General features: G+C 31.3%; 2 protein-coding genes across 2 annotated transcripts in view; both read right to left on the reverse strand.

The window, feature by feature from the left end:
* Window positions 1–9124: 9124 nt before the first annotated feature.
* LOC147067743 (carbonyl reductase [NADPH] 1-like) lies at window positions 9125–16417 on the reverse strand. Its single transcript, XM_085952298.1, has 6 exons — window positions 16330–16417; window positions 14625–14753; window positions 13286–13417; window positions 12078–12316; window positions 10892–11035; window positions 9125–9448 (listed from the first exon to the last, which is right to left on the reverse strand). Exons 1-6 carry the CDS (start codon window positions 16360–16362, stop codon window positions 9283–9285), a joined length of 843 nt encoding a protein of 280 aa, XP_085808424.1. The 5' UTR covers window positions 16363–16417; the 3' UTR covers window positions 9125–9282.
* Window positions 16418–22166: 5749 nt separating this feature from the next.
* The window catches only part of Ctns (lysosomal cystine transporter cystinosin), a 41684-nt gene continuing 37128 nt past the window's right edge, over window positions 22167–26722 (reverse strand). Inside the window, exon 9 of the mRNA XM_085952299.1 lies at window positions 22167–22771. Within this exon, the coding sequence (XP_085808425.1) occupies window positions 22726–22771 (46 nt within the window). The 3' untranslated portion in view covers window positions 22167–22725. The remainder of the gene's footprint in view (window positions 22772–26722) is intronic.

The raw sequence follows: 26722 nt of genomic DNA on the forward strand, positions 1-26722 counted from the left end.
AAAAAAAATGTAAAATAGAAACATCAATAATTGCGCAATCGTAAATTGCGCAATTTTTGTAAGATGCACAAAATCCGTTCGTTCTACAAAATGGTCTCTCCTGAAAAAAATTGCGCAATCAGGAAAACCCATTTTCCGAAAAAATGGGATTTGTCTCTCTTACAAAAATTGCGCTCACGATTGCGCAATTATTGATGTTTGTATTTTACATTTTTTATATTTCCACATAAAATGGGTTTTTGTCTCTCTTGCAAAAATTGCGCAATTATTGATGTTTGTATTTTTTCATTTTTCGGGATTTCGGCCATTCGGGATTTCAGCATTCGGGATTTCGGCCTTCGGGATTTCGTCCGGCACCCAGTACCTAAGTAGTTTATCAATCAAACTACTGAAACATTTATACTTAGCAGATAACTTACTTAATATTTTGTTTGTAATTTCATACTATCTTAAAATACGCATTTATGCATAATAATATACATATTTAAGCTTTATTATAATATTAAGTCGATAAAACGCTGAAATATAATGTAATTTTCATTCTAACATCTAACATTATTTTTAATATTTGTTGTAAATATAAATAAGTATCCATGTATAGACAATAAATTAATTGATTATGCACATCTTTAAGTTTTAGCGAGGGAAGAATTATTTTCTTTTAATAAACATCATCAGGCATAATAATTTTTCTCAATCTATATTAAAAATGTGTCAAGCGCGAAATGTATAAGGTACACCTACTGAGAAGATAGAAGCATATTAAACTGACTTGCTTATTTACTCCAACAAATCGTAACGCACGTCTATTCCTTTGCGCATTTAATTCAACTGTGCGGCGTCCAATCTCCCGGAGGCCAGTTGGGTCGGCGTTGAATCGGGTCGGCGTCCAATTGGGCCGTCGTCCGATTGTACCGGCGGCCAATTACCGGAGGCCAATCGGCGGAGGCCAGTTCGCGGTGCCAAATCGTCCCATTCCCGAATCAACGACCTTCGCCTTTTTAATGCACTTGGACTTAATGGACATGTCCATTGCGGGCGCTAACAATATAATATCGTCTCTGTTCTGGCAGAACACACTAACTGGAGAATACTAGTTTTGAGTAATTTGACTTTGAAGTTGTTATAATGTTTGAAATGGTCTATCATGTGAGTTTATTAAGTAATCGTACTTTAAAATAAAGACTGTTTATTTATTGAGAAGTTTTCCAGACGGTAAAGTTTGAAATAAGGAACATTTTGGTATAACTAACTCAATATGTCATTTTTTCGAATTAGTGTCTTCTGCCAGAACAGTGACGATATGCAACACATTACTTTACATTACAAAACTGACCTATGATATTTATATGTAACAATTTAAATGCACTAGGTATATAAAAATATCAGAGTTCATTTTTGTAATAAATCAGTCGTAAGTATTTAAAAAATGATTTTCACTTCTGTGATTCTGTTATTATCGAGACTCGTTGTTTGGCGAAAGATTTCCATTCCAATCTGATTTGTTCGTCGCGTCGCGTCTGATATTTTTGATTCAATTGCCCTTGCGAAAGAATCCTCTCAAGTAAACCAATGTATCATTTTCTAATTAACTTGTGTACACAAATCTGTTTTATGGTAGGGTCTCGATTATTTGGGAAAGGACTATGGCGTACTTATCAAACGAATTGAAAGTAAAATATGTAATGATGTTTTTGAGTAGTTTATTTCAGTTTTCAGTTAAAGAAGGATAACTTTATTGCGGCTAAAAACTTGGGGGAAAGCAATAGAATCGAGCCAGAGTTATCTCCGTTTTTAGAACACTTCAACTACTATTTTATTTATATTCGCATTGTCAAAACCTTCGTTAACCAAAATGACCCTGGCTCTCTCTACTATCTCTATATTCTTTTGCGCTTTCACAGTCCAGTGACAGCCCTGTTGCAGGAGGGCTAGAAAGAAAGGCCTGTACTTTTTGTTAGTTCACAGTTTTAGCACGTGGACAACTCGTATATAACCGGAAGTCGTTGCAGTCAAAGTGCGGTTAAAAATAGGAGGGGCTTATTAGTTCACAGTTTTAACACGGATCTTGTTCGACAGTAGCTAATGATATGATTTTGAGGGGTAATGGCAGTAAAAAAACACCGACCAAAGGCGGCACCTCTGAATGAACGAAAAATCGAAGGATGAATAGTGAATTTTACAGTGTACCTATAGTAATTATTATCATGTGCATGCATAATAATATACATATTTAAGCTTTATTATAATATTAAGTCGATAAAACGCTGAAATATAATGTAATTTTCATTCTAACATCTAACATTATTTTTAATATTTGTTGTAAATATAAATAAGTATCCATGTATAGACAATAAATTAATTGATTATGCACATCTTTAAGTTTTAGCGAGGGAAGAATTATTTTCTTTTAATAAACATCATCAGGCATAATAATTTTTCTCAATCTATATTAAAAATGTGTCAAGCGCGAAATGTATAAGGTACACCTACTGAGAAGATAGAAGCATATTAAACTGACTTGCTTATTTACTCCAACAAATCGTAACGTACGTCTATTCCTTTGCGCATTTAATTCAACTGTGCGGCGTCCAATCTCCCGGAGGCCAGTTGGGTCGGCGTTGAATCGGGTCGGCGTCCAATTGGGCCGTCGTCCGATTGTACCGGCGGCCAATTACCGGAGGCCAATCGGCGGAGGCCAGTTCGCGGTGCCAAATCGTCCCATTCCCGAATCAACGACCTTCGCCTTTTTAATGCACTTGGACTTAATGGACATGTCCATTGCGGGCGCTAACAATATAATATCGTCTCTGTTCTGGCAGAACACACTAACTGGAGAATACTAGTTTTGAGTAATTTGACTTTGAAGTTGTTATAATGTTTGAAATGGTCTATCATGTGAGTTTATTAAGTAATCGTACTTTAAAATAAAGACTGTTTATTTATTGAGAAGTTTTCCAGACGGTAAAGTTTGAAATAAGGAACATTTTGGTATAACTAACTCAATATGTCATTTTTTCGAATTAGTGTCTTCTGCCAGAACAGTGACGATATGCAACACATTACTTTACATTACAAAACTGACCTATGATATTTATATGTAACAATTTAAATGCACTAGGTATATAAAAATATCAGAGTTCATTTTTGTAATAAATCAGTCGTAAGTATTTAAAAAATGATTTTCACTTCTGTGATTCTGTTATTATCGAGACTCGTTGTTTGGCGAAAGATTTCCATTCCAATCTGATTTGTTCGTCGCGTCGCGTCTGATATTTTTGATTCAATTGCCCTTGCGAAAGAATCCTCTCAAGTAAACCAATGTATCATTTTCTAATTAACTTGTGTACACAAATCTGTTTTATGGTAGGGTCTCGATTATTTGGGAAAGGACTATGGCGTACTTATCAAACGAATTGAAAGTAAAATATGTAATGATGTTTTTGAGTAGTTTATTTCAGTTTTCAGTTAAAGAAGGATAACTTTATTGCGGCTAAAAACTTGGGGGAAAGCAATAGAATCGAGCCAGAGTTATCTCCGTTTTTAGAACACTTCAACTACTATTTTATTTATATTCGCATTGTCAAAACCTTCGTTAACCAAAATGACCCTGGCTCTCTCTACTATCTCTATATTCTTTTGCGCTTTCACAGTCCAGTGACAGCCCTGTTGCAGGAGGGCTAGAAAGAAAGGCCTGTACTTTTTGTTAGTTCACAGTTTTAGCACGTGGACAACTCGTATATAACCGGAAGTCGTTGCAGTCAAAGTGCGGTTAAAAATAGGAGGGGCTTATTAGTTCACAGTTTTAACACGGATCTTGTTCGACAGTAGCTAATGATATGATTTTGAGGGGTAATGGCAGTAAAAAAACACCGACCAAAGGCGGCACCTCTGAATGAACGAAAAATCGAAGGATGAATAGTGAATTTTACAGTGTACCTATAGTAATTATTATCATGTGGAATATTCGCAACTCGTTAGTAAACGATATTGTTAATAGAATTGTAGTCACGTCATTACTAACAGCATTTTTATTACCAAACAGAAACAATTCGATAAATAAAAAAAAATAATCATTCGATATTATGATCGTATCTTCCACTCGATGGGAATATATGGCGTGGGGTGTTGAACTCGCTGTAGTAAAAAGCCTAGGTCACATCAAGTGGTGAACCTTTTTATACTAAATATGTTTAATTGATAAATGACGTTCCAAACGGGCAGATTTGAGAGAAAAAAAAAATATGCGTTCGGTTGTGCTTTTTGGAAAATCCGTTCAAAGCTATCAGGTATATTCATCCAAATTGATATTATTATTCAGTCAAGTCGAGAGGATGGATAAAGTTACTGGAATAGGCCAAGGCTCATCAAGGGTTTTATAGCCAAGATTGATGATCAGGTCTTTCGAATAGTGGGCTAATCAAAGGGACCGTCACAATGAATAAAATTGAAAAACAATTATATTTTTGTAAAGGTGAATATAATGTTTGTGCGTGTGTCTCTGTCTTATATAGTGTTACACCACTGGAAAACTTGTGCGCAATTTGAGAAATGAAATGAACAGACCAAGGACGTGATTGATCAATTCGGAATTTATTGAACGAATTCGCGATTATTTGGCCACATACACTGGCCGCTGGTGACAACTGACATGGTAATACTAATAATTGTATTGGTCAATAATGTCACTTATTTGATTGGACGTTGGAAGACCTATAAGTATACACTACACAGTGATGAGCACAGATCATATAACAGCAGATTATTTTCGACACTACATTATGATTAGTATAGTACATATACATTGTCGGGATACTTGAAATTTTCAGTGACAGGGGTGAAATTAGGAGCGGGTGAACAGGGTATTTCGTTGAATGTGCAATAATAAAAAATGACAATTTTAGTATGTCAAGAACCTACCAGTGACAATTAATTATTGTTGAATATTTGGAATCAATGATTTAGGACACGATTTCAGTTAAGAGCGTACTTCAGTGAAACGGCAAATAATTTTCAACAGTAGGTGCGAAGAAATTTCTCACCTGGACTCGCCAATCGAAGACCGACAGTCGAAGTGTGCGTACGTCAATTTGTTTTGTCATGGCGTCGGATGAAAATATTCTTAAATCGTGTAAAGATGATTAAAAATCTTGACGTATGTAAGTACTTAAGAAAGAAAACATGTCAATGAATATACTATTATTAGTAGTAATATAACAATAAACATAACATTAAATGGACGCATGTTGGATTTTTATGACAAATTATATTTCGTTCGGCACGCGTCATTTGCACAATCCGCGCATCGCCTAGCCACGATCTTTTTAGACCATGCCGCAACTGAAGTATAGCCTTAAATAGAATCTGCATAATATTTTATGACTTTTGAAATTATCAACGAAAAGGCGACGTTAATTATAAAACTGCCGTGGCGCACTTTAGGCCAGTGATTCTCAAACTGTAGAGCACGGCCATCTAGAATCTAGATCAGTGATCGCCAAACGGTCGCTCGCGAGCTACTGGTAGCTCATGTAGGATATTTTATCATATTTATAAATTTGCCTCTCAAATTTTATTATTGGACTCCGAAATGAAATATTTCTCGAACTGACTCACAGATTATAGAGACAAACTCTTGATAATTGTATTCGGATGGGAGTGACAAGGTACTCACCGAGTTTGAAATTATTATTATTTTGTTTATAAATAAATAATAAAATTAAAGTATGTACGCATTTTATGTTTTATTGGAAATCCGATGTCCTAATTTATTTTAAGTAATATAATAATATTATGTATGGTACGATAAAGGACGATGGTAAAAAATTATAAAGAAGGAATCGGTTTGTAGGTATAAGAAGCTCACCAGACAATTTTAATTACTGAAAGTAGCTCCACACCCTTATTGAGTTTGGAGACCACTGATCTAAATCCCAGTGACTTGCAAAGGTCATACATAAATATCTTAATTATTTTTTTCTATCAGTTTCATAAAACTAATTAAAAAATCAATTCATACGAAAAGTTTCTTGGCCATACAAAAAACGCTTTTGTATGGCCAAGAAAAGGTACCTAAGAATATTATATTCATTGATATTTTCATATTTTTAGAGAGAGGTAATAATTATTATCTACGGACTGGTTCAACAATATTAACTTCAATTTGATGATAAATTTCTATGACTATTATAGACATCTGGCGACGGAATTATGAATTGTGCAATTAATTAATTACAATCATTGAAAAAAGTTTTTCTTTTAATTCAACGATTAACTTACTGACAATTTCAGTTTATCATTGAAATATAGTTTGATAAAACAAAAATCAATTAATGCAAACCTCCACTCTTTGGAGACTCAAATGATCTTATTAGAATTGGACAATTTAAAAAAATATTGGGTAATGAAATAAGTACGAATATTGATAAGTTTAAATTAGATTTATGAATAAATTATAGTTTTATTGTATAATATTTTATAATAATGAGTTTAACTGAAAACTAATCGAGCATCTTTTTTAAAAATGGGTGTAATTAGAGAAATCACGTTATTATAATTTATTTCCTATCAAAACTGTCGTAAATCAAATATTTTCATATAAAAAGTTCACGGAAGAAAGTGATATCTTGACCTATGACGAAATAATGAAAACCAATCAGCCTAAACCGTTACTAAAAACAAAAATTACAAGATAAAAAGAACTTTTTATATACTTACGTTTTTAAATTTTCTGTTGAATCATATAAACTTTACTTGACTAGCTTAAACGATCAAAAAAATTGTACTTGATAGAAATAATACTGAAATGTCCATGAAATAATACTGAGATTTCCATAGTAACACACGTATATATTAATAATTTAGTTACTAGGACCCCAGACCCCTAGCAACCAATAATAGTGGATTGGATTACGGATTTCTTCCAAAATAACTTTTCATACAAAACAGAATTAATTGAAAATGAATTGAATTCTAATTAAAGATGGCTAAAAGTATTAAAAAAATGCATTTGCATCGTTCTGATATATTCTAAAAGTTTCAAATGTCTAGCTAGTCGGGAAGTTAGTTAAAAATCGATTGCAAGATTTGTACCGGATAAACAACCACCGGACAAATAAGAATACGACCTAATAAAAACGTTGTAATAATGATAATCCACTTAAGGAATCTTGGCAACGAAGTCCTCTCCCTTCTTGATGTTCACATTGAATTAATATTTCCACCCATCCACGATGGCCCCGCGGCTTAAGCGTCGTGGGTCCCAGGTTCGAATCCTGGGTCTGGCAAGTTCATATATTGTTTTTAAATTTGTGTATGAGTCAGAGTATGGACCTAATAGGTTGAGCAAGTGGCTGACATCCATTTCTCGTAAAATCAAAATCTGTCAATACAAACCTCCACTCTGTGGAGGCCCATATTATGATCTTATTAGGATCGGACATGGTCGGGAATCGAGCTTCGGCATTGTTACTGTATTTTTTCACTGATCTATAGTTTAGTTTCATCCTGGAGATAAATAATTGTATTTTCATAGTTGATAATAATTATTTGTTTAATTTTAATAATAATATTTCCTTTTGGTTGTAAATCTTTTTAGGTAATAATTAATGTTCATTTGCTAGTTTGAGATAAATTATAATGCTTTATAGTATATACGAGGCAGCTTTTAATTAAGTGTATTACAGGTAGGTAGGTATATGTATTTGTACAGTTTTCAAAATCGCTTTCCCTTATAATTTGAATTTTATTTCAATCCAATCCCAATATTACATTCATGTGCGAAAAGTAAAATAACTGACATCTATTGATGATACTTTGAAACTAAATGTTTCATTTAATATTTTTATTACCTACCTATTTAATGTCAATTATCATTATTTTTCTATGGATCGCGGCCCGAAATGGTATTTGTTGCGGCCCAAAATAACGAGTACTTCATCACCAAATTTTTCATTGAATATGATAAAAATCTGTGTTCGATATGTGAACAAATTATGCAGTAGCAACGGTAAATAATCTGAATCGTCACTGATAGAAAACTTAATGCTATTTCTTTCCGCACTGTAAAGAAATGTTTCCCTCACATGGCATTGATTCCAGCCGTAAGTATGCTAGCCACATCATCCGAATTCAAGAATCTTTTGAAAGGAGAATTAGTGATTTTAATCGTAACCTGATCAGTGCCACGGATGAGTTAACTCGCGGGTTCTTGTAAACATCATAACTTCTGAATGAACTGTTTGTGTATATTTTCTAAACAATATTTATCATTTTAGTGTGAAAATATTCACGATAAACTTGAGAAACATAAACGGTAAATTTTCAGAAATATTTATCATTCTGTTCCTATTTCATATTTTTTAAGGGATTTATTTTATTCCAAAAATAGCTGGCCTACAAGTGGTCCACCTAGTAAAAATTGGCTGGCAGTGTTAAGGTTAAGACATTTGCCAACCCCTTCTCAGTATCCATCAACGAGGCCGATTCATCGTTGCAACTAGAGTTGATCGATTTGCAGAACATCGATCAACTGAGATCGAAATATCAGAAGGCGGTCTGCAGAATTTTTACAAATATCTTCCTGAAGAGCATTTTCCCACCCTACGTAATAAGGCTGCACTTTGTGCAAGTCTTTTTGGAAGCACCTACATTTGCGAGCAAGCGTTTTCCTTATTAAAACTAAACAAGTCTCAACACAGAACCTGCTTGAACAATGATAACATCAGTACTGTACTGAGGATAGCAACCACAAACATTGAACCCAACATCAAAATGCTTACTGCCAGTATGCAGTGTCAGAAATCTCACTACTAAGTTCCATCGTGCAAATATGCACATAATGCGGAGTGGAGTGTGAGTGATTGAAGTTGCTGATAAAATTATGTAACTATTAAATTAAAAATAAAACATAAAATGTATATTTCATCTAGTATAATATATCAATATTTTTCAACACTTTACCCTTTGCGGCCCGTGAAAAATTGTAAAATGGATAAATTGGCCCTTCTTTCAAAAAGGTTGTGCACCACTGGTGTACAAGTGGTAAAGTCTAGTTCGATTCTGATTAAAACAAGGAAAGATATATAACATTATGTACCTACTTACACAAAAAAAACAGCAAAGTCAAATGATAAAACAAAAAGTTTATGAAAAAGTTTTATTTCCACAAATATAGGAACCATACGTATCAAGGTCCATAATACACAATGTCATGATTAAGTTTTATAAAATAAACACATTAAGAAATCATTTTATTGTTTTTTGACAATGAACATAATAGAATTATGCGTCCGGGAAAGGTCCAGTCCAGTCAATGATGCTTTTGTCCTTCCAGATGAAGGAACCCTTGATGTTGTTGGAAGCATCTAGCGCCAGGTAAATAGCAGGCAGTGCTCCCTCATCAGGTGTCAGGATACCCATACCTTTAGTCATATCCGTATTGACATATCTGAAACCAAAATAAAATGGTATTTTTTCATGTTATGATATTTTATTTTATTCTGGTGTGTTTATTTATAATTTATATGTTGCTTCCAATGATTTATTTGAATACCTACCTGATCCGTATCAAAGTTATGCAAATTCATAAATCTTTTTAGCAAGTCATAAATTTTTCTTCACCACATATAAAAGTGTTTCAAGTGGTAAAAATAATCAGGCATTCATATGATTAGTTTAGACTTTAAAGCTTAGAGAAAGAATTGAATAAACAGAAAACGTTATGTTAGAATAAAAAATAATAGCTACACAATATAGGTGATAATTGTTTTTTGCCATGTTTACTTTAGTTCATTTTAATGGTCTGGGTTGAAGTCATTGATAGAAAAATACAGTGCTGTCCAAGGTCTGAACAAAAATGAACCATAAGTGCGAGTAAAAAAGCATTCAGCACGCTTATATCTCTGCAATATGCTTTAAAGTAAATATTGATTTGAATGACTACATTCATTTAAAAACTGCAAGCACGTGAACAACGATGAATATGTCCAAAGAAAAGTGTTTGATAAAAAGATCCCATTATAACAAAATTAATTAACCATTTCTTTTATTCAACGAATAATTCACAAGATTTAAGAATGTATTATTCTAATTATTGAACATACATAATTTTGAAAAAAACTTTCTGAGAGAGTATATTATAACCAATAGATAATTTTTTTTTTGAAAAAAGTAAGCCACCCCGACGGGGAATCGAACCCTGTATCTCTCGGGTTTACGCCCCATCCGTCGCATTTAGCAGTAGCTTGATTTGGAAGAGCGCTGATGAGTAGGTATTAAAATTGACCAATAGTTAAAATTTGTCGCAATCAGTATGTCATTGCGTAGCATATTGGTAAATGAATAATAATAATACAATACGGGAGATACAGGGTTCGATTCCCCGTCGGGGTGGCTTACTTTTTTCAAAAAAGATTTTATCTATTGGTTATGATATATACTCTCTCAGAAAGTTTTTCAAAATTATGTATGTTCAATAATAAAATTATCTGCGATGGATACTTTATAGAAATATTTTTTTTTATAAATGCGGCAATATCATAAAATTATGCATTTCAAAGTTTTTAGTTTTGTAGCATAAGAAATGATGAGAATAGTAACGTAAATTAACTGACACTACACCACAATTTACCGGTCACTTCTGTGCGCTACAAGGATGAAGTAACAAAATATAAAAAGTGCTTATGATATTATTCATTCAAAATAGGATAAATAATAATATATTATGGATACACATATATAGAATAAGGATTAGAACTAATCCCTAAAGGAAGGCCATTATAATTATGGTTCATCCTAGGACATTTAAAACTTTCTTTTATCTAAATGAACCACCTAACTTATTACCTACTTCTTCGTATATTATAGTTATGTTAGCAGTTGAAAGCTTTACCCAGGATTGACAGCATTGACTTTGATGTTCTTGTGGGCTAGTAAGCGCTGCTGCACAAAGGTCAAAGCAGTAACGGCGACCTTCGACACCTTGTAAGGATCATCACCCCATCCGTCAGCAATATTTGTTCCACATCGAATAGACCTGTAAGTATTATTTGTATGTAAGGATACACTTTTAGCTAAATTTACATAAGATTGATCTGTTCATAGTTTTTGACATTTTGAGAGGATTATCGAGGCCATTCATTGATTAGTGTAAAAATATGAGGAAGTGAGCTAATGCTAATTAGGTATCGGCACATTAGTAAGAGGCGTTGTGCAGTTAGAGCGCAATGCAGAACCGTTTGTCTTAACTAAAACTTCCTTTGCACGAAACACTATGCTTATCACACAATACCTAGGTACTACACTAGGTATATAATAATATAGTATATTCTCTACCGCTTCCCAAATAGTATAACCTGAAAAGCATTCATACATATATTTCTCGCAGCGAATATCTTCAATCAAATTTCATTGCTTCCGTCAATATTTAGACAGCTGTCAGTGGCGACGCGGTCATAAGAAAAGTAGTCTATGGTTAAGGATTCCTTAAGTTCTATAGTCTATAGTTAAGGTATTCTTTTCAGTAACTATAAGATAAGATTCGTAAGTTGAATTGTGCATTGCGCTCTTAGTTAGGTTTTATATCGTCATCGTACAGTTAACTTCACGGTAGTTGTGACTGACAGAGTGTTCTATAAGATTTTTGAGAATATGGTTATTTACACAACCGGCAGAGACAAAAATTTACACCTTCTTGGTGGGGCCAAGTGAAGTGTAAACTAGCAAAGACAAACACAGAAAAAAGATACATAGATACAATTAGATGCTCATGTTGCCAACGCATAATGAATACTTTCTAATAAAAACCAATAAGTAACTATCTTTAATACCAGTTGGGATCGATTTGATTATCTAGATAATTTACAATTTTGATTAGTCCTCAGTGTGAAGATCTTTTGAATAATTAATGAAACCAACAAAGTGTAACAAAATGAAATACACAGAATTCGGTCTATCTTTCCCAAAAGGTCATTATAATGTACCTACTCAGTCTTTGTCAAACAAGGGAAGTAGAGATATTGTAATACCTAATTGGTTGAGAATGCTAATTATTTGTAATAATATGTAAGTTGACTCACTCAACAAATCCTGCAGCCAAATCATTCAGCTGACGCATGGTCAGACGAGGATTTGCGAAAGCTGATCGGATTTCTGCTCCGGGAATCATGGAGAGATGTCCAAATCCACTGGAAGTGTTGATGACTCTTGCATTGCGTCGAAGGATGGGAATGAAATCATCCACCGTATTACGAAGATTTCTATAATTGCCTTGAATAGTCTTTTCGGCGATGTCTGCCAGAGGCTCGGAGTAAGGTTTCTTTAAAATAGAGAAAATTGATATGTTATTAATATTATTGTCCGATAGAGTATCCTTTCGATTTTATAAGTAGATAGTAGGTAGTATAAGTAGTATTAAATTATTAAAAAAAATCTTATTTCTTTTTGTAGGTGTACTGTTATACCCATGATTATTGGGCCTCTCCTGATAGTCTAAATTAAGTAATTATTAGGTGTAACCATGTCACCTGACCTCCTAGTCAACAATGGGCGTACGTACGTCCAAAATTCTTTGATTAACTGTCAAAATGTTCAATATGTACTTAGCACGTAAGAATTGTATCTAATTATAATAATAGTATGTCAGGGAAGAATGTGACTGTGCCAAATAAAAGAGACGAAAGCCAAAGGAATTTAATATTAAGGAGTATATAAAAAAAAGATGGCAACACTGCTCGATATAAAAATCAGTCTGGGGTCGCCATCTAAAGAGTGAACATCGACCCCACAACTCGGAGAGTACGAAAAAAATACATAATCAAGCATGGAAGTGAAAAATGGGATACGGAGTGAAAGGTCATAAATTAAGAGTTGTGAACGATAATAATTATTAATAACGTAACTAAAATTAAGAGCATAAAACATTTGGAAGTGTAACTAACATGAGTAATCTAAGAATATAAATTGACCAAAATAAAACGAGTTTCATTTAATCCTACTATGAAACAGATTACAAATTATTTATTTTGTGAATCCTGGGTTCTACCAACATCCTGAGCTAGTCTTCGAACCCGGGATATCTCAGTACCTAATGTAATTAATGGTAACAATGTAAATTAACTCCACCATTTTTTTATGGTCCTCTTGTAGGTGTTTTATAATAAGTTGACTTAAAAATCATGTGTTTTATTTAATTAAATAGACTAAACCATTAAGTTAAAATCATCACCCACGTAGCTCCCTGCTTAGTGGAAGAAAACCAGAGAACAGGATAGGTTTCTATACTTACATAATACTGAACACCTGCATTATTGATGAGAATATCAATACCTCCGTATGTTGCCGCGATATAATCCCTGAAACGCTTTACGCTGATTTCATCTGCAATATCCAGTTGATGGTAGTGGGGATATAAGCCGAGCTGAAAAACATACGGTATGGTTCACTGAATCAATCATAATTAATATATTACATTACAATCATAAAGGGTAAGTATATTCTAAAGACATATTTCAATTTTTAAATATATTATTTCTACTAATATATATATTATTTAGTGCTAACACCGTGACTGGCGTGTTTGGAGTACTTGGCCATTAGATATAATTAACGTGTTATTTAAATGTGGTAATTAAAAGGTCAGAAGTGATTGTGTTTACTCGATGACATAAGATTTTCAAAACAAATTAATGTAACATTAATGATTGCCATCATTGCTTGCATGTGGAATGGGCAAGCTAAATTTTATTTAAATATTTTACATCTACAACAAAATATAAATCTAAAATGCACACGGGCTTTCTGTGCCGATTTAAAAACCCAAAGACGGATAAAACAAGACGGTGTCCAAAATTTAAATTTTCCCACGGTTGTCGTCTGATTTGATTGATTTTCAGCTTAGACATGAATTTTGTGGTGCTAAATTCAATTTCGAAATTATTTAATAGTAATACAACAAAATCTGAACAATTCATACCTATCTAATAATTTACCTTAGTTTTTAATTAGTAGCAATTGCCTATGACTTTATCTCTGTGAAATACAGAAATAAAAGGAGACATGCATACAAAACGAATAAATAGACTGATCCGTATCATCATTTTCTTTATTTTATTGTTGTTTTAATTTAATAAAACGGAATTTTTTTTTGTAGTACTTATTCCACTTTTATTATTAAATTAAAACAACAATACAATGCAGTTCCACCATGAATTGACAGTTAACAAAATAAAAGAAATGATTTCTTTACTTATACCACATCTGATATTGCTGCGTTATTTTCGAAAAGTTTTTCTTGAAATGTGAAGTCTAAAAGCTGTGCAAGTTTTATCAATATTAATCAAGTAGGTAGTATATGAGTTATAACCGAACAACAAACAGATAAGACAGCCCAATTTTATTTTTAGTATAATATTGTTTTCACACGTCCTCGCATTGATTTTCCACACCTAAAGTGTGATAATTATTATATTCCAACATTTATGTAATATTAAATACAAGTACACAACATTTTATGGCTACTAAATCAACCACATTAGTGGAATTTCCATGAAGTGTTATAGTTACCTAATAGATAGAGTTATTATGAGTTCCTATAATTATACCTAGTCCAAACTATTTCATTTTACCTTATTCAATTCTCCTACGGCTACTTCACCTTTGGTGGCATTACGGGCAGTGAGGTAAACGATGCCATTGAACCTTCTACAAAGTCCTTTTACAATTGCAAATCCAATTCCTTTGTTGGCGCCAGTTACCTTTTAAACAAATAAAAAAAACATTTTTTCAATATTGAATAGATATCAGATTTAAGAATGTCAAATTAACATAATTGAACGTCATATATATAAATTTAGCTTCACTTCCTAGCACTATATTATGTAGTAACAAATTAGGTATCTACCTCAATTTAATTACAAAGCCGGATGCTTAACTTGGCAAAAAGTGTAACTTTAATTTGGATGAATCATAAGTCAGGCCAGTAGCTCTGGGGATAGAACATTCACCTGCACGGTGAAAAGATGTCTTTTCTGAGATCGGTGCTCTATGAGAAGAATACTGGTACTGGTTAATTGAAATTCAATATAAGACTCCGGAAAAACGACATTTTAAATCTGTCTGTGAAAGGAAAAGAGAGATCTAAAATCACTAATACTTTTTAGAAGATAAAATAGGAAATTCAGATTTGGACCACTTTGTATGGAAATTTCTATATTTCTATGTGAAATTTACTAGTTCAGCAGCATCGATTTCACTCGTCCCTTTCCTCTTACTTCTTTGATTTGGCGCATTCTATTTATTTTTTGATATCTTAAACATAATCCACCTTTTAGTTTCGCATACCAAATATTAGAAAAATTTTAATGCATTAATTAAAATAATATAAAATATGGCCTTTCTATTTATAAACACAGGAAGCAGAAAACTAACTAATTAGACAATTTTGAGAGAAATCCAATGAAATGCAGTATTGTGAGTAATTTAGTAAAGAAATTATTATCACACTTTTGATCTAGATTTAGTAATTTTAAATTATAATAGAAATAAAAAAAAATAATTTAAATTTAGATTTAGATGAAGAAAAAAAAGGATAAGATACTGAAAGAGTTTGTGACACTTTTCTAATTTCAAAATAATCATCAACATTTATTTCCAGGTATGAATCCAAACGATTTCCTGAAGAGTTATTTTACAAGAAATACTGCCGACAAAACAATGTCCTCTCCTGTATTTTAGATAAGCTACTTTTAGAATAAGGGAATCTTTTCTGCGAAGGAGTCTGTTATCAAAGATTTACAGAATGCACACAAAAACACGCAACAATTTTCAACATGTGGTCAATCTTCCTCTTCGTCTTTTACCGTTATAGTCTCAGTGAAAGTTTATGACTTGTACAAAATCTAAATTGTTATGCTACTCATATTTTGACTCTTCTATGTAAAAGTTAGCCGATCGCTGTATTAAAATCATGCTTTGGATGCACAAACACACATATTGAAAGAACAAGTTATGAATTTTTCTGACGGGAGGGGACCCATGGTTTCAGAAGCGGATATTCTGCTACTCGCCTGTCGTAGGCATGACATCCCGTATATTATTTTGGAAAGGAATAAAACCGATTATTCACAATTGACAGCATCATTATCATCAGCATTCAACGACCATACCTTCCTCACATGGAAATAGTATTATTACGGCGTTTTGCACATCACTATAGGTATTAAAATCATAGAAATTGCACAACAAAATGTAAACCAATATTTATAAATTATTACTATTCAAACTTTTTAGTTGTATAATCTTGTAAAATTATTAATCTGTATAGATACTAACAACTGCAATTTTGGAAGTGTTCATTGTCGCCATGTTGCACTAACTTTTCGACACAAATAATGGATAGGTATTTAAATTAAATCACAATAAATTAAAAATCGCAATCATTCCAATTTATACTCACAAAATTTATTATCGTCTCTGTATTTATTTCATGGTAAACCACAACAAATAATTTTTGTTTTTAATAACAATATAATACGTCACCAAAACAGCTTTACGAAATCTTAGACTTATTTTAGATTAGGTGATAAAAGATTGTTGAAATAATATTAAAACTATTTGTGGTTTTGAATAATCAAGGATCGGATCTGTAATCAAATAGGCAATAATAGAAAATATTTATTGGTCATCTATGATAAGGTATTTTTCATGCTATATTTTTGTATGAATCGTTAGAAACCAGTGAAACGGTCTATACAACAATACAGATTGTGTGGATAAGTATGTAAGTACTGAATAAAAATATTTAAAAACAATTAAAGCTTGATATTTTATTGTTAACTTGTTGAAACCTTCAATGTGTCATTTTTATCATAATGGTGTTTTTTTATATTTCCAGTTAATATTAGACTGCATAGTTCAATACAACATTTACAAAAAACAATATGGGTGATGTTCATAATATGTACAACATTCAATTGACTTGATAGGTGGAACGTAAAGCTAATGTTAAAACGAGGTAAAAAAAGACGATTTAAAATGGTATATATTTATATTTCTATTAAAAATTATTGTAGACATAAATTCATCAGGTATATTTTATAATATTGTTCTTATAATAAAAATGCATTATAAAAACAATACGAATGTTAAGATTTAAAAATATGATACTCCTACATAATTATTATATGACAATTCGTACAAGTGATTTTTTGTAGGTTTTAATATGGTTGGCATACTTATTTAATAATTATCACATACTTATTTGATATAACATGGATTATAGATATAGGGAATAATTGAGATGTTGATGATTAAACGGGTAAAACGGTAACGGGTTAAAATAATGAATGCGTTGTTAGTTTGTCCAGAGTGTTAAGACTTTATTGGTTCTGATTGTGCATTTGTTTGGATAAATTACATTTTTTTCACCAAAAAAAGCAGGATTCAAACATGTAACTTCTCTGTATGAAAAAATTGTGTTGTATCAGCACACGCAACTTCCGCCACACACCAAAGGCGTTACATCGGCGTCACACGCCAAAAATACACTATGATCTGTTTTCCCAAATGCGCCATAAGAAGTATAACTTCAAAAATATAAGCATTTTATTCTAAACATTGGACTAAATCTCATGATCATGATATATAAAAATAATGTTATTATTTTCATAGCAACCCTTTATAATTTGAATATTTTAGCCTGATTTTTCCTCCTTTAAACACTAAAAACATAAAGAAATATCATTATTTTTTCTTCGAATAGTCATAAAGAATCATTTTGTATACGAGTAATTCACAGAATGTTGAAAACAGTTATTCAAAATTTACAAAGTATATCTTTGAAGTTGACGCCCACGGTGGCCGCGCGGCATAAGCGTTGGACTATAAAGCCGTGGGTCCCAGGTTCGAATCCTGGGTCTGGCAAGTACACATATTGTTTTTCAATGTGTGTGTGTCAGGGTATGGACCTAATAGGTTGAGCAAGTGGCTGACATCCATTTCTCATAAAAAAACAAAATCTGTCAATACAAACTTCCACTCTGTGGAGGCCCATATGATAATATCAGGATCGGATATGGTCTATTAATTATTATTATTAATCTTTGAAGTTGATTTACTGAGCTTCGTCACAGGATGCACATGTATTCGTTCAATCCCAACAAACTCAATTATTACTTAATTTCCACCAAGTGCTCTCTATAATAGAACATATAAAGGACATTGATATTCATGGCATTATTATGGATATTGTATTACAGTAAATTGTAGAATGTGTTTTATATTAAGATACCACATCACCACCAGCGTTGCCAATTTGGCATTTTGTTGCCAGATCTAGCAAGATTTTTCGCAAAAAACGCATTTAGCTTTTGGCATTTTTACTAGCATTTTTTGATGCCTCCAACAACTTTAAATGTGCTGAAAATACACTGGAAAAATAGTTTATTTATTTTCATGTTCATCAAATATCTGACTATCAGATATTATGTACTTAATGCAGGTAGGTCGGTACTAATCTAAGTAGCATGAGAAATAAAACAACATAATTTGACACTTGATACAATGGCCTTATAGTGAAATGGTATCATTATCATATAATTTAATCTGTGCTTAGGTATTTATGTGACATCAGTTTCATAAATATAATATGTCAGTTAAAATGTGTGGTTTTTACATGTATAGACATTTTTTTGATTTTTACACTGTTACAATGTATTGACTTCGTTTTTGGTAGTTACTTGCAATATTATTTTCACAAAATTTAGCATTTTTTCCTGCCAAATAGCTTGTTTTCGTACCCCGTCTGGCATGTTTTCTCAATGACAGTTGGCAACACTGATCACCACACCGCAGAAATGTTTCATAATGTGGTCTATCATACGCTTAAAAATATTTTATAGTAGCATCTAAGTGTATTTTTTTCATAAATATACTACTATACTATATTTTATCTGCTGTACGAAGTCAGTTAGTCAAATTGGCAGTTTCCGTTCTCGGAAAATGTTGGCAAGTTAACAAAATTGTCTAATTTCTTTCATAAATGGATGATTATTTCTGAAAATACTTTTCTAAAATGTTATTTTTTATTATTATGGCAAAGGGTGGAGGTAGGCTGTTAAAATCCAACATAAATAGTGCACACTAAACTTCCTCAGTTATACATATTTATTTTGTTTTCATTGAACAAAAACTACAATTTACAGATGATGTTGAAAATTCAACAAAAACCCAGCAAAACCAAGCCATAATAGAAAATATCAAAAAATATTTGTCTATCCAGAAAATATCTAAAATTATGTTATTATTTGATATTTTATAGATAGAAGAATATTTTTTATCAATTATGGTTTGGTTTGGCAAGGCTTAATAAATTTAAAAAAAACTTACCCAACCATCTGTGATATGTATTCTTAATTCAACGAAACCAAATAAGTATGACTGAAAGAGTATGCACTATTTTGTCGGATCATCCATAACATTCCAAAACTATTATGGCCTTGGTTGGGCAGGGTTTGATTGATTTTTAAAAACTAACCAACACCACCTGTACATTGTAGTCTTGGCTCAATAAAAACAAATACATGATACGACTGACATAATTTTATGTGCACAATTTAAGTCGGATCTTAACAGCTTACCTCCACCCTTCGCCACTGATGTTGACTTGCCAAGATTTTATGAAATTAAACACTGCCGTTTTTCTTTCCATAGCCCTCAAATACAGTGCAATTATCACAAAATTGAAAATACCACTGCGATTGCATAAATAAAATCACACCATTACTATATTGTACTAAATTATTATTGGCCTTTATGCAAGGGAGATATCAAAGCAGGACAGCATGTTTATTATAGCTAAGTGCTGTCCTGATTCAGATCAAATATAATTGTTATCTATTGGATTTTCCTTGTCACATACGGATTCACCGATGACTGTTTTACAATATTTTTTTCCTGAATTATCTAATAAATAAAATTATCAAGTTTCCAGAAACCAACAGTAATGCAACACATATTAGAAATACCTACTCTTAAATGCAAAGGTAACTTTCTTTTTGGTAATCCATTTGGTTACAAAATTCTTTGAGACAGATTCATATTATTAAAATCAGGAAAAGTATATCATCGTTACCATTGCAAAATTGTATATCTGCAAAATCTCAAGTTTTCAGGGGGGCATAAAAACAGTTTACAAAATGTTTGGCACTTGAATCAATTCAAAAAAGGTTTTCATAATTTCAGTGAAAATGCAATTATTGGAAAACGTGTTATTTTGCATGTATATAAAGGCGATTTTTGCGATTTTAATTATACAAAAATGTCAAAAACTCATATATTGCAGATATACAATTTTGCAATGGAAACGATACTAATGTATAATAAATAAATTAAATATAATTTCACATTTTATAATTAAAAATATGTAGAGTGGTCGCCACCTAACCTTGCCATTTGGAATAGATTTTTTAAAATTAAAACGTGAGTAAACCAATCAAGTGCTTGGAATTTAGTAATACAATTATACGGCGTACGTGAGTAAACCAATCGAGTGCCTGGCTTTTACTAATACAATTATACGGTTGCGTATACACGCAAATCCTTGTCACTGTGTAGAATGGCAAGGATATCTGGAGGATACTCTAATATTCTATGTATAATACACAATATTATAAACATTAAGGTTATTTTTCTACTTACATATGAATTATTACAATATAATACATTATGTACACTGTGCAGTCAACTGTTTTTTTTTTTGAAAAAATTTCTATTATAATAAATTAATAAAAACTTATTTTTAGATTGACCTGTATACAAAATTCATATAAATTTTAATATTATAATTTCAATTTTCAAAGTAACCTCAGTAGATTGTAATTTATTTCGAAATAATATCATTAGGGATATTATATTATTATTATATATGGAAACCTTTTCTATAATATATTATGGTCAGTCTTAGTTGAGAGCTACATTAAAAAAACTTATATTAAATTTATTATTTGCGTCATCCTTTTTTTCAATTTTTGAATACTTAATTAAAATTAAAAAGATTTTTACTCATTTTTATATTAACACCTTGGTTGGCCCTGCTCTGGCATATGAGTTAATTGGAACAGGTCTACAGATTAATTGAAAGGATAAAATCGAGGGTATACTGACAGAAATCATTAACTCATTAAAACAAGTTCTGAGATAATCGCAAAAAGGCGTTTTTTTCAAAGCGTTCTCCCACATAGATTTTTTTATGATTTAAAAACATTTTTTCTACATTATAAAGACTAACCTTTATGGCAAACACAATATAAGACATGTTACAAGTCCTGTATTTTGTATACGCAGAACGCATTATCATGCTTTCTATCAGAATAAAAAAATAACAATATGATTTAATAATGTTTCTATTTTCTCATCATTATATCCTATGCCTTTGTGCATTTTACCAGGACGTAGAGTGTAAAATTGTATACATTTTGTCATTTAAAACAGAAAAACAGCAAAAACTGAAATAATGCGTTCTGTCAGTATACCCTCGAAATAATACATACTAAATAATATTATTTATTTTATTTGACAAATAATTCAAGTAATATTTATTAACTTTTAAATAAAATAAGTATTTTTAATTGATTTGAAAATTGGTTAGATAATAATATAGAGTATAGTTTCCAAAATTGTTGCTCACCAAAGAAATTTTTTGCAGACCCTCCCGCATGGCAATCTCTATCAACTAATAATAAAATTGTAATTGTAATTGTAATTTTTGAATTTCTCCAAAATACATTATGTGGCTGAGTGTGCCATTTTTAAATTTTATAAAGCTATTTTTGAAATAAACATGAAACTGAAATTATAAAGATATTTATGAGAATAAAGTAACAAATCTTTAATTACACATGAGCATGTTAGATGAAGGATGGTTGTTATGTTACCTATGAATTTATTAATATTAGACTCTGTCCTGCTCTTGCCCACTTGCTTCTAGATGGCATCCCCAAATCCCTCCAGTACCCATTTTTATTTTATTTGATTTATTAATGAAAGTTTTATATTCAAAATTGTAACATTAAAGATGGAATACATTCTCATAGGAACAGTTATAAACATGGCCCCCACAAAGGGGGGGTTAACAGGGCTCTAGCCTGGGGGCCCGGACTCAGGTAGGGCCGGGCGTGGCGAGTAAAACAGATAAGTGATATAAACATACACCACAAATTCTCTCGAATAGTAAAAAAAAGTCGGCTATTTTTCTTCAATAATGTTAGGTATTATTTAAAATTATGTGGTTGTACGATTCAATTTTTAATTGTGTATCGATACTCGACAACTCCATAATTCAAATACATAGATGTACTAAAATATAAGTACATAAAAACACTAAAAATGCACATAAATTTTTCCGGGTACACCATTTCGAAAACGCTACTGTAGAGCGTCACACTGCCTTTATCTTAAGCGATAGGTAGGGGGGCCGTTAAAGATCGTAACCTGGGGCCCACTTCAGGATATGGGGGGCCATGGTTATAAATGCCATATTGTTATGCAAGTTATGAAAATAATTAGGTAGGTACAAGAGTTAGCGTTGCGAATATATAGATAGGTAAATAAAAATCACGAATCATTTTGAAAGGTTCTGTGTTTTTTCTGTCAGAAACCATTTTGTCGGAATAAATTTTGGTAGAAATAGAGATTTCCTTATTTTGAATATTAGCCATCGACGCAATCCCTTCAGTCGTTGTCATCTCCGCTAATTATCTCATATGGTTCCATGTTCCTGAAAAAAAAGAAAAAAACACGGTATCAAAACTGTTTATGAATAAAACTGGAATAGAAACGGTTCATAAACAAAATGATTCATAATATATTATACAGTGATGGGGAAATAAAAAATGTTTTAATTAAAATTAAGAATTAAATTGAAAAATTAAAATATTGTTTTTCTGGCCATCTGTTGAGAAGTAATGTTATGATTTTGTGAAATATACTGTGCTTTTTACATATTAGGTATGCACTCATATGTGATATTAACCTACAAATGTAGACTTCGAGGGAGCTAAGTTAATTTTAAAATATGGTAAGAGATGGCGCCAAAACACTGCACACGGCTATAACTTATTATTATTGTTATTGCAGATAGCGTAGTCTTTTTGTCACATGCATAAAACAATATACTTACCAGTAAATATATATTATAAGCAGCAATTACAAAGGTATATTTGAGGTTCATTTTACCGTATATTACTTGCCGAGTATATAAATACTTCCAGTTTTTTTCTTCTATTTACAATTAAGAGGAAAATGGTTAATCGATTGTTCTTCTTTTAAATATACTGTTTTATTTGTGATTTTAAGTTTAAATTTTAATAGTGTCTTCTATAATGTGCTATGAGAATATGCCAAACTGCGTAATATAAATATATTACGTGTAATTATGTAAAATATGTACTTATGTGTAGGCGTAAAATATATTTTTTGTGCCGCATCTGCCTTTTTCTATATAATTCGTTATTTACGTTATGTAATTCTATGATTTATTGTGTAATTGAAGTATGATATTATATATTAAAATTTTTTATGTTTTTTTGAGAGAGAGAGAGAGAAAGTGAATGAAGCGCTATTGAGCCAATTGCATATATGTATAAAGAAGAAAAACTTATCTCAGTTCCATAAAAATATCTGAAAATGCATATTATATTATATTTGACTGATATTTTTTTTATTAAATTCATTGGTTTTATGATGTATGTCGTTCAATAACTTCATATATGAAAATGCATAACTCCATTGTACTGTGTACTCTTACCAGATAATTATTATTAATGTATTGTATTTTCCAAGAGTTAGGCCTAATTTAGACGAAGCGAACGAATGTTCGTTCTTCCCCCACTCCAGCGAAATTCTCTCGACGTGAACGCTTTTTGGCGAGGAGTGGGGGAAGAATGAACATTCGCTCGCTTGGCCTAAATGCACCTTTAGATATCACACAGAACTAGTATTTTAAACCATATGATATGGATCATTATTTTATTATGGATTACATACCCCACCAGTGTGACCCGCATGCCATTTTGAATGATTTATTTTTTTATTTTATTCCCCAATGAATAAATTTAGGTTTTTTTTTTTTTTAAATATTATGTAACAATTAAAATCATGTATCCAAGAATTATTATTTAAAGCATTTTTGGTAAATATTATGGTTTTAGAGAAAAACAGGTGAATAAATTAATCAACAAAACTTTTAATTTTTATTAAAATTTCTTAATATAATGTAATGTATGTTTATTCTATTGCCATTGAAGGATATAATTTTTTAATTCAAAATGAGTACGAATTTTTTCCAATTAATACTCAATTTGAAAAATTGAAACATATATTTTTGTTGTCGGTAGATTTTATTATACTTACTATACTCATTGTCTGGTTATGGTTGTGTTGTTGGTTTCAATGGGTTAATTTTATGGTTTTAGTTTATTAGGATGAATTAATTAAAAAAATAAAGGAAGTTATCATTTTTATTAAATTTGCTGTTAGGTGTAGATAAACCGTAAGGATTTTTTAATGGCCATTTATTTATAAATTGTTTGGGTCAGTATTCATTATAACATATTAAGACAGGCTAAAATCACACGATTATTATATTGATTGACAATGTGGTGAGCCGCGAAAAGGGTATGAGGTATGGAGAAAAGGAGAGAGGGGAGTGGCTTCCCACATACATATTTATAGATCTACAGGACATATAAGTAAAATGAAATAATAATGCTTATTAAATAACATAATTAATTTTTAAGTACCCATTGAAGACTATCAAATAAATAAAACAATTTTATGAATTAAATAATAAAAAACTATTCTAATAAAAATATATCTCTAAATAAATTTGCAATACATAAAGCCATAAAAGTATTTACAGAGTTTTCATAAAAAATTTCAATAATTTAGAAATCAATAAGTATTTAATACTAAGTAAATATAAAAAAAAAACACAATTTGACAAGACAAGACATTGAATACAATCTGCAGTATAAGACCAGCTTAAAGAGTAAATGTATATAATATATTTTTTTATTTTTTCTTAGAAGTTTATGAGATAATATGTAAGTATAAATAGTACATTGTAATTGAATACTACACACCGAGCAGATGTTAGTGTACTAGCAATCGATGATCACAGGTTTGAATATAGAATATGTGTATTTAGATTCAGAGACTGGTCAACAATCATATCTTGTAAAAAAGATACTTCCACTACAGAGTATTATATACATTGGAGCGGAAATCGTGATATACCTAAATAAACTTATAAAAGAATAATAAAAGTAGCTATTCATAAATAATAAAGCAGTTGCCTGCACAATCAAATATTTTATTAATACTAAAAATGAGTACTCCACAATGGAGCTCTATAATAAAATAATGCCGGAATCTCTGTATCAAAATTTTCGGTTTCAGTTTGAATCCCTAGGTCTGGTAAAAATTACATGTTATACATGTGTTTGATCCAGAGCAAAGAGCCAATGGATTAGGCAAATGCCTTAAAATCATTCTTCGTAAAAATAGACTATTAATATAGCCTCTACTCTGTGTAGGCTAACACATTCTGCTTAGGAATGAAAATAGTAATTTTGTTCATTTTACTTCGCAATATCATTGAAATACCAAAATATTTTAAAGAATACTTTTTAAAACCTACATACATTGTTCAACATCCAATAATAAAAAGGACATCCCTACACAGCCATTATTGATAATTAATAATAATAAAAATACTAAATTATAACCATTTCCATGTAAAAATAAAAACAGGAGATACTATGTAAAATAAAACTTTAGAAATACTATCCCAATTAAAATAAACAATGTACCTACCTATTATATTATATTACGACTATTCAATAATGAACTTTAATAAATGATAAATTAATTAAAGTCCTAAGTGTAATTATGTTAGTGTCAACATAACTAACACATCTAATACGGTAACGATGAAAAAATGTTTTTCATTTATTTGGCACCTTTTTGTAGTTAGAAAATGTATTACACTAGAAATATAATATATTTAGTCGCTGTTCGGTCAAATGTCACTATCGGCAAAAATGGCAGTTTTGAATTAAATACGCCCATGGAACCAGGAAAAAATTCTCTTTAAATATGTCATGATTACTAAATGGGACAAAATATTTAACATGACTAATCAATATTTTTTATACACCTATAAGCAAGGTGCTGGAGCGCGGTGCCACATACCTTAATTACCGTAGACAATATGCGTACTTCTCCCATAGCGATGACGTTTCCCGCTCAAGTCGATGTGTTGCACAAGTGTCACTGGCGCTCCAACTGCTTCCTTTAAACTTTCAATGACTGCTATTTCTAAACTAGTGACTTTTATCTGAAGGTCGACAATATAGAAGCTATCACCCGAGAAAGGTTATTGGCACCCGACAAGTAACAATGGTATCCTATCCCTTTTCACACATGACATTACGATTGGATTTAATACAGCCATGCATGAAAAAAAATGATTTACTTGGTGGTATGTATGAGGCAATTGGTATCAATTTTTCTTGATTCTGGTTCTACAAGTGCTTTTCAATTGTGTGTATATTTATAAACTATCTATAATAAAACTGCTTGTTAGTAGAATTAATTGCAAGTAGGCTACATTCATCAGCTACCATTTTTTATATTTCTCAATAAACACTAAGCATAGGTTTTTAAT

Source organism: Rhyacophila brunnea, unplaced genomic scaffold (genome assembly GCF_057557595.1).
Source record: "Rhyacophila brunnea isolate RB1 unplaced genomic scaffold, BYU_Rbru_1.0 scaffold_3, whole genome shotgun sequence".
NCBI lineage: Eukaryota > Metazoa > Arthropoda > Insecta > Trichoptera > Rhyacophilidae > Rhyacophila > Rhyacophila brunnea.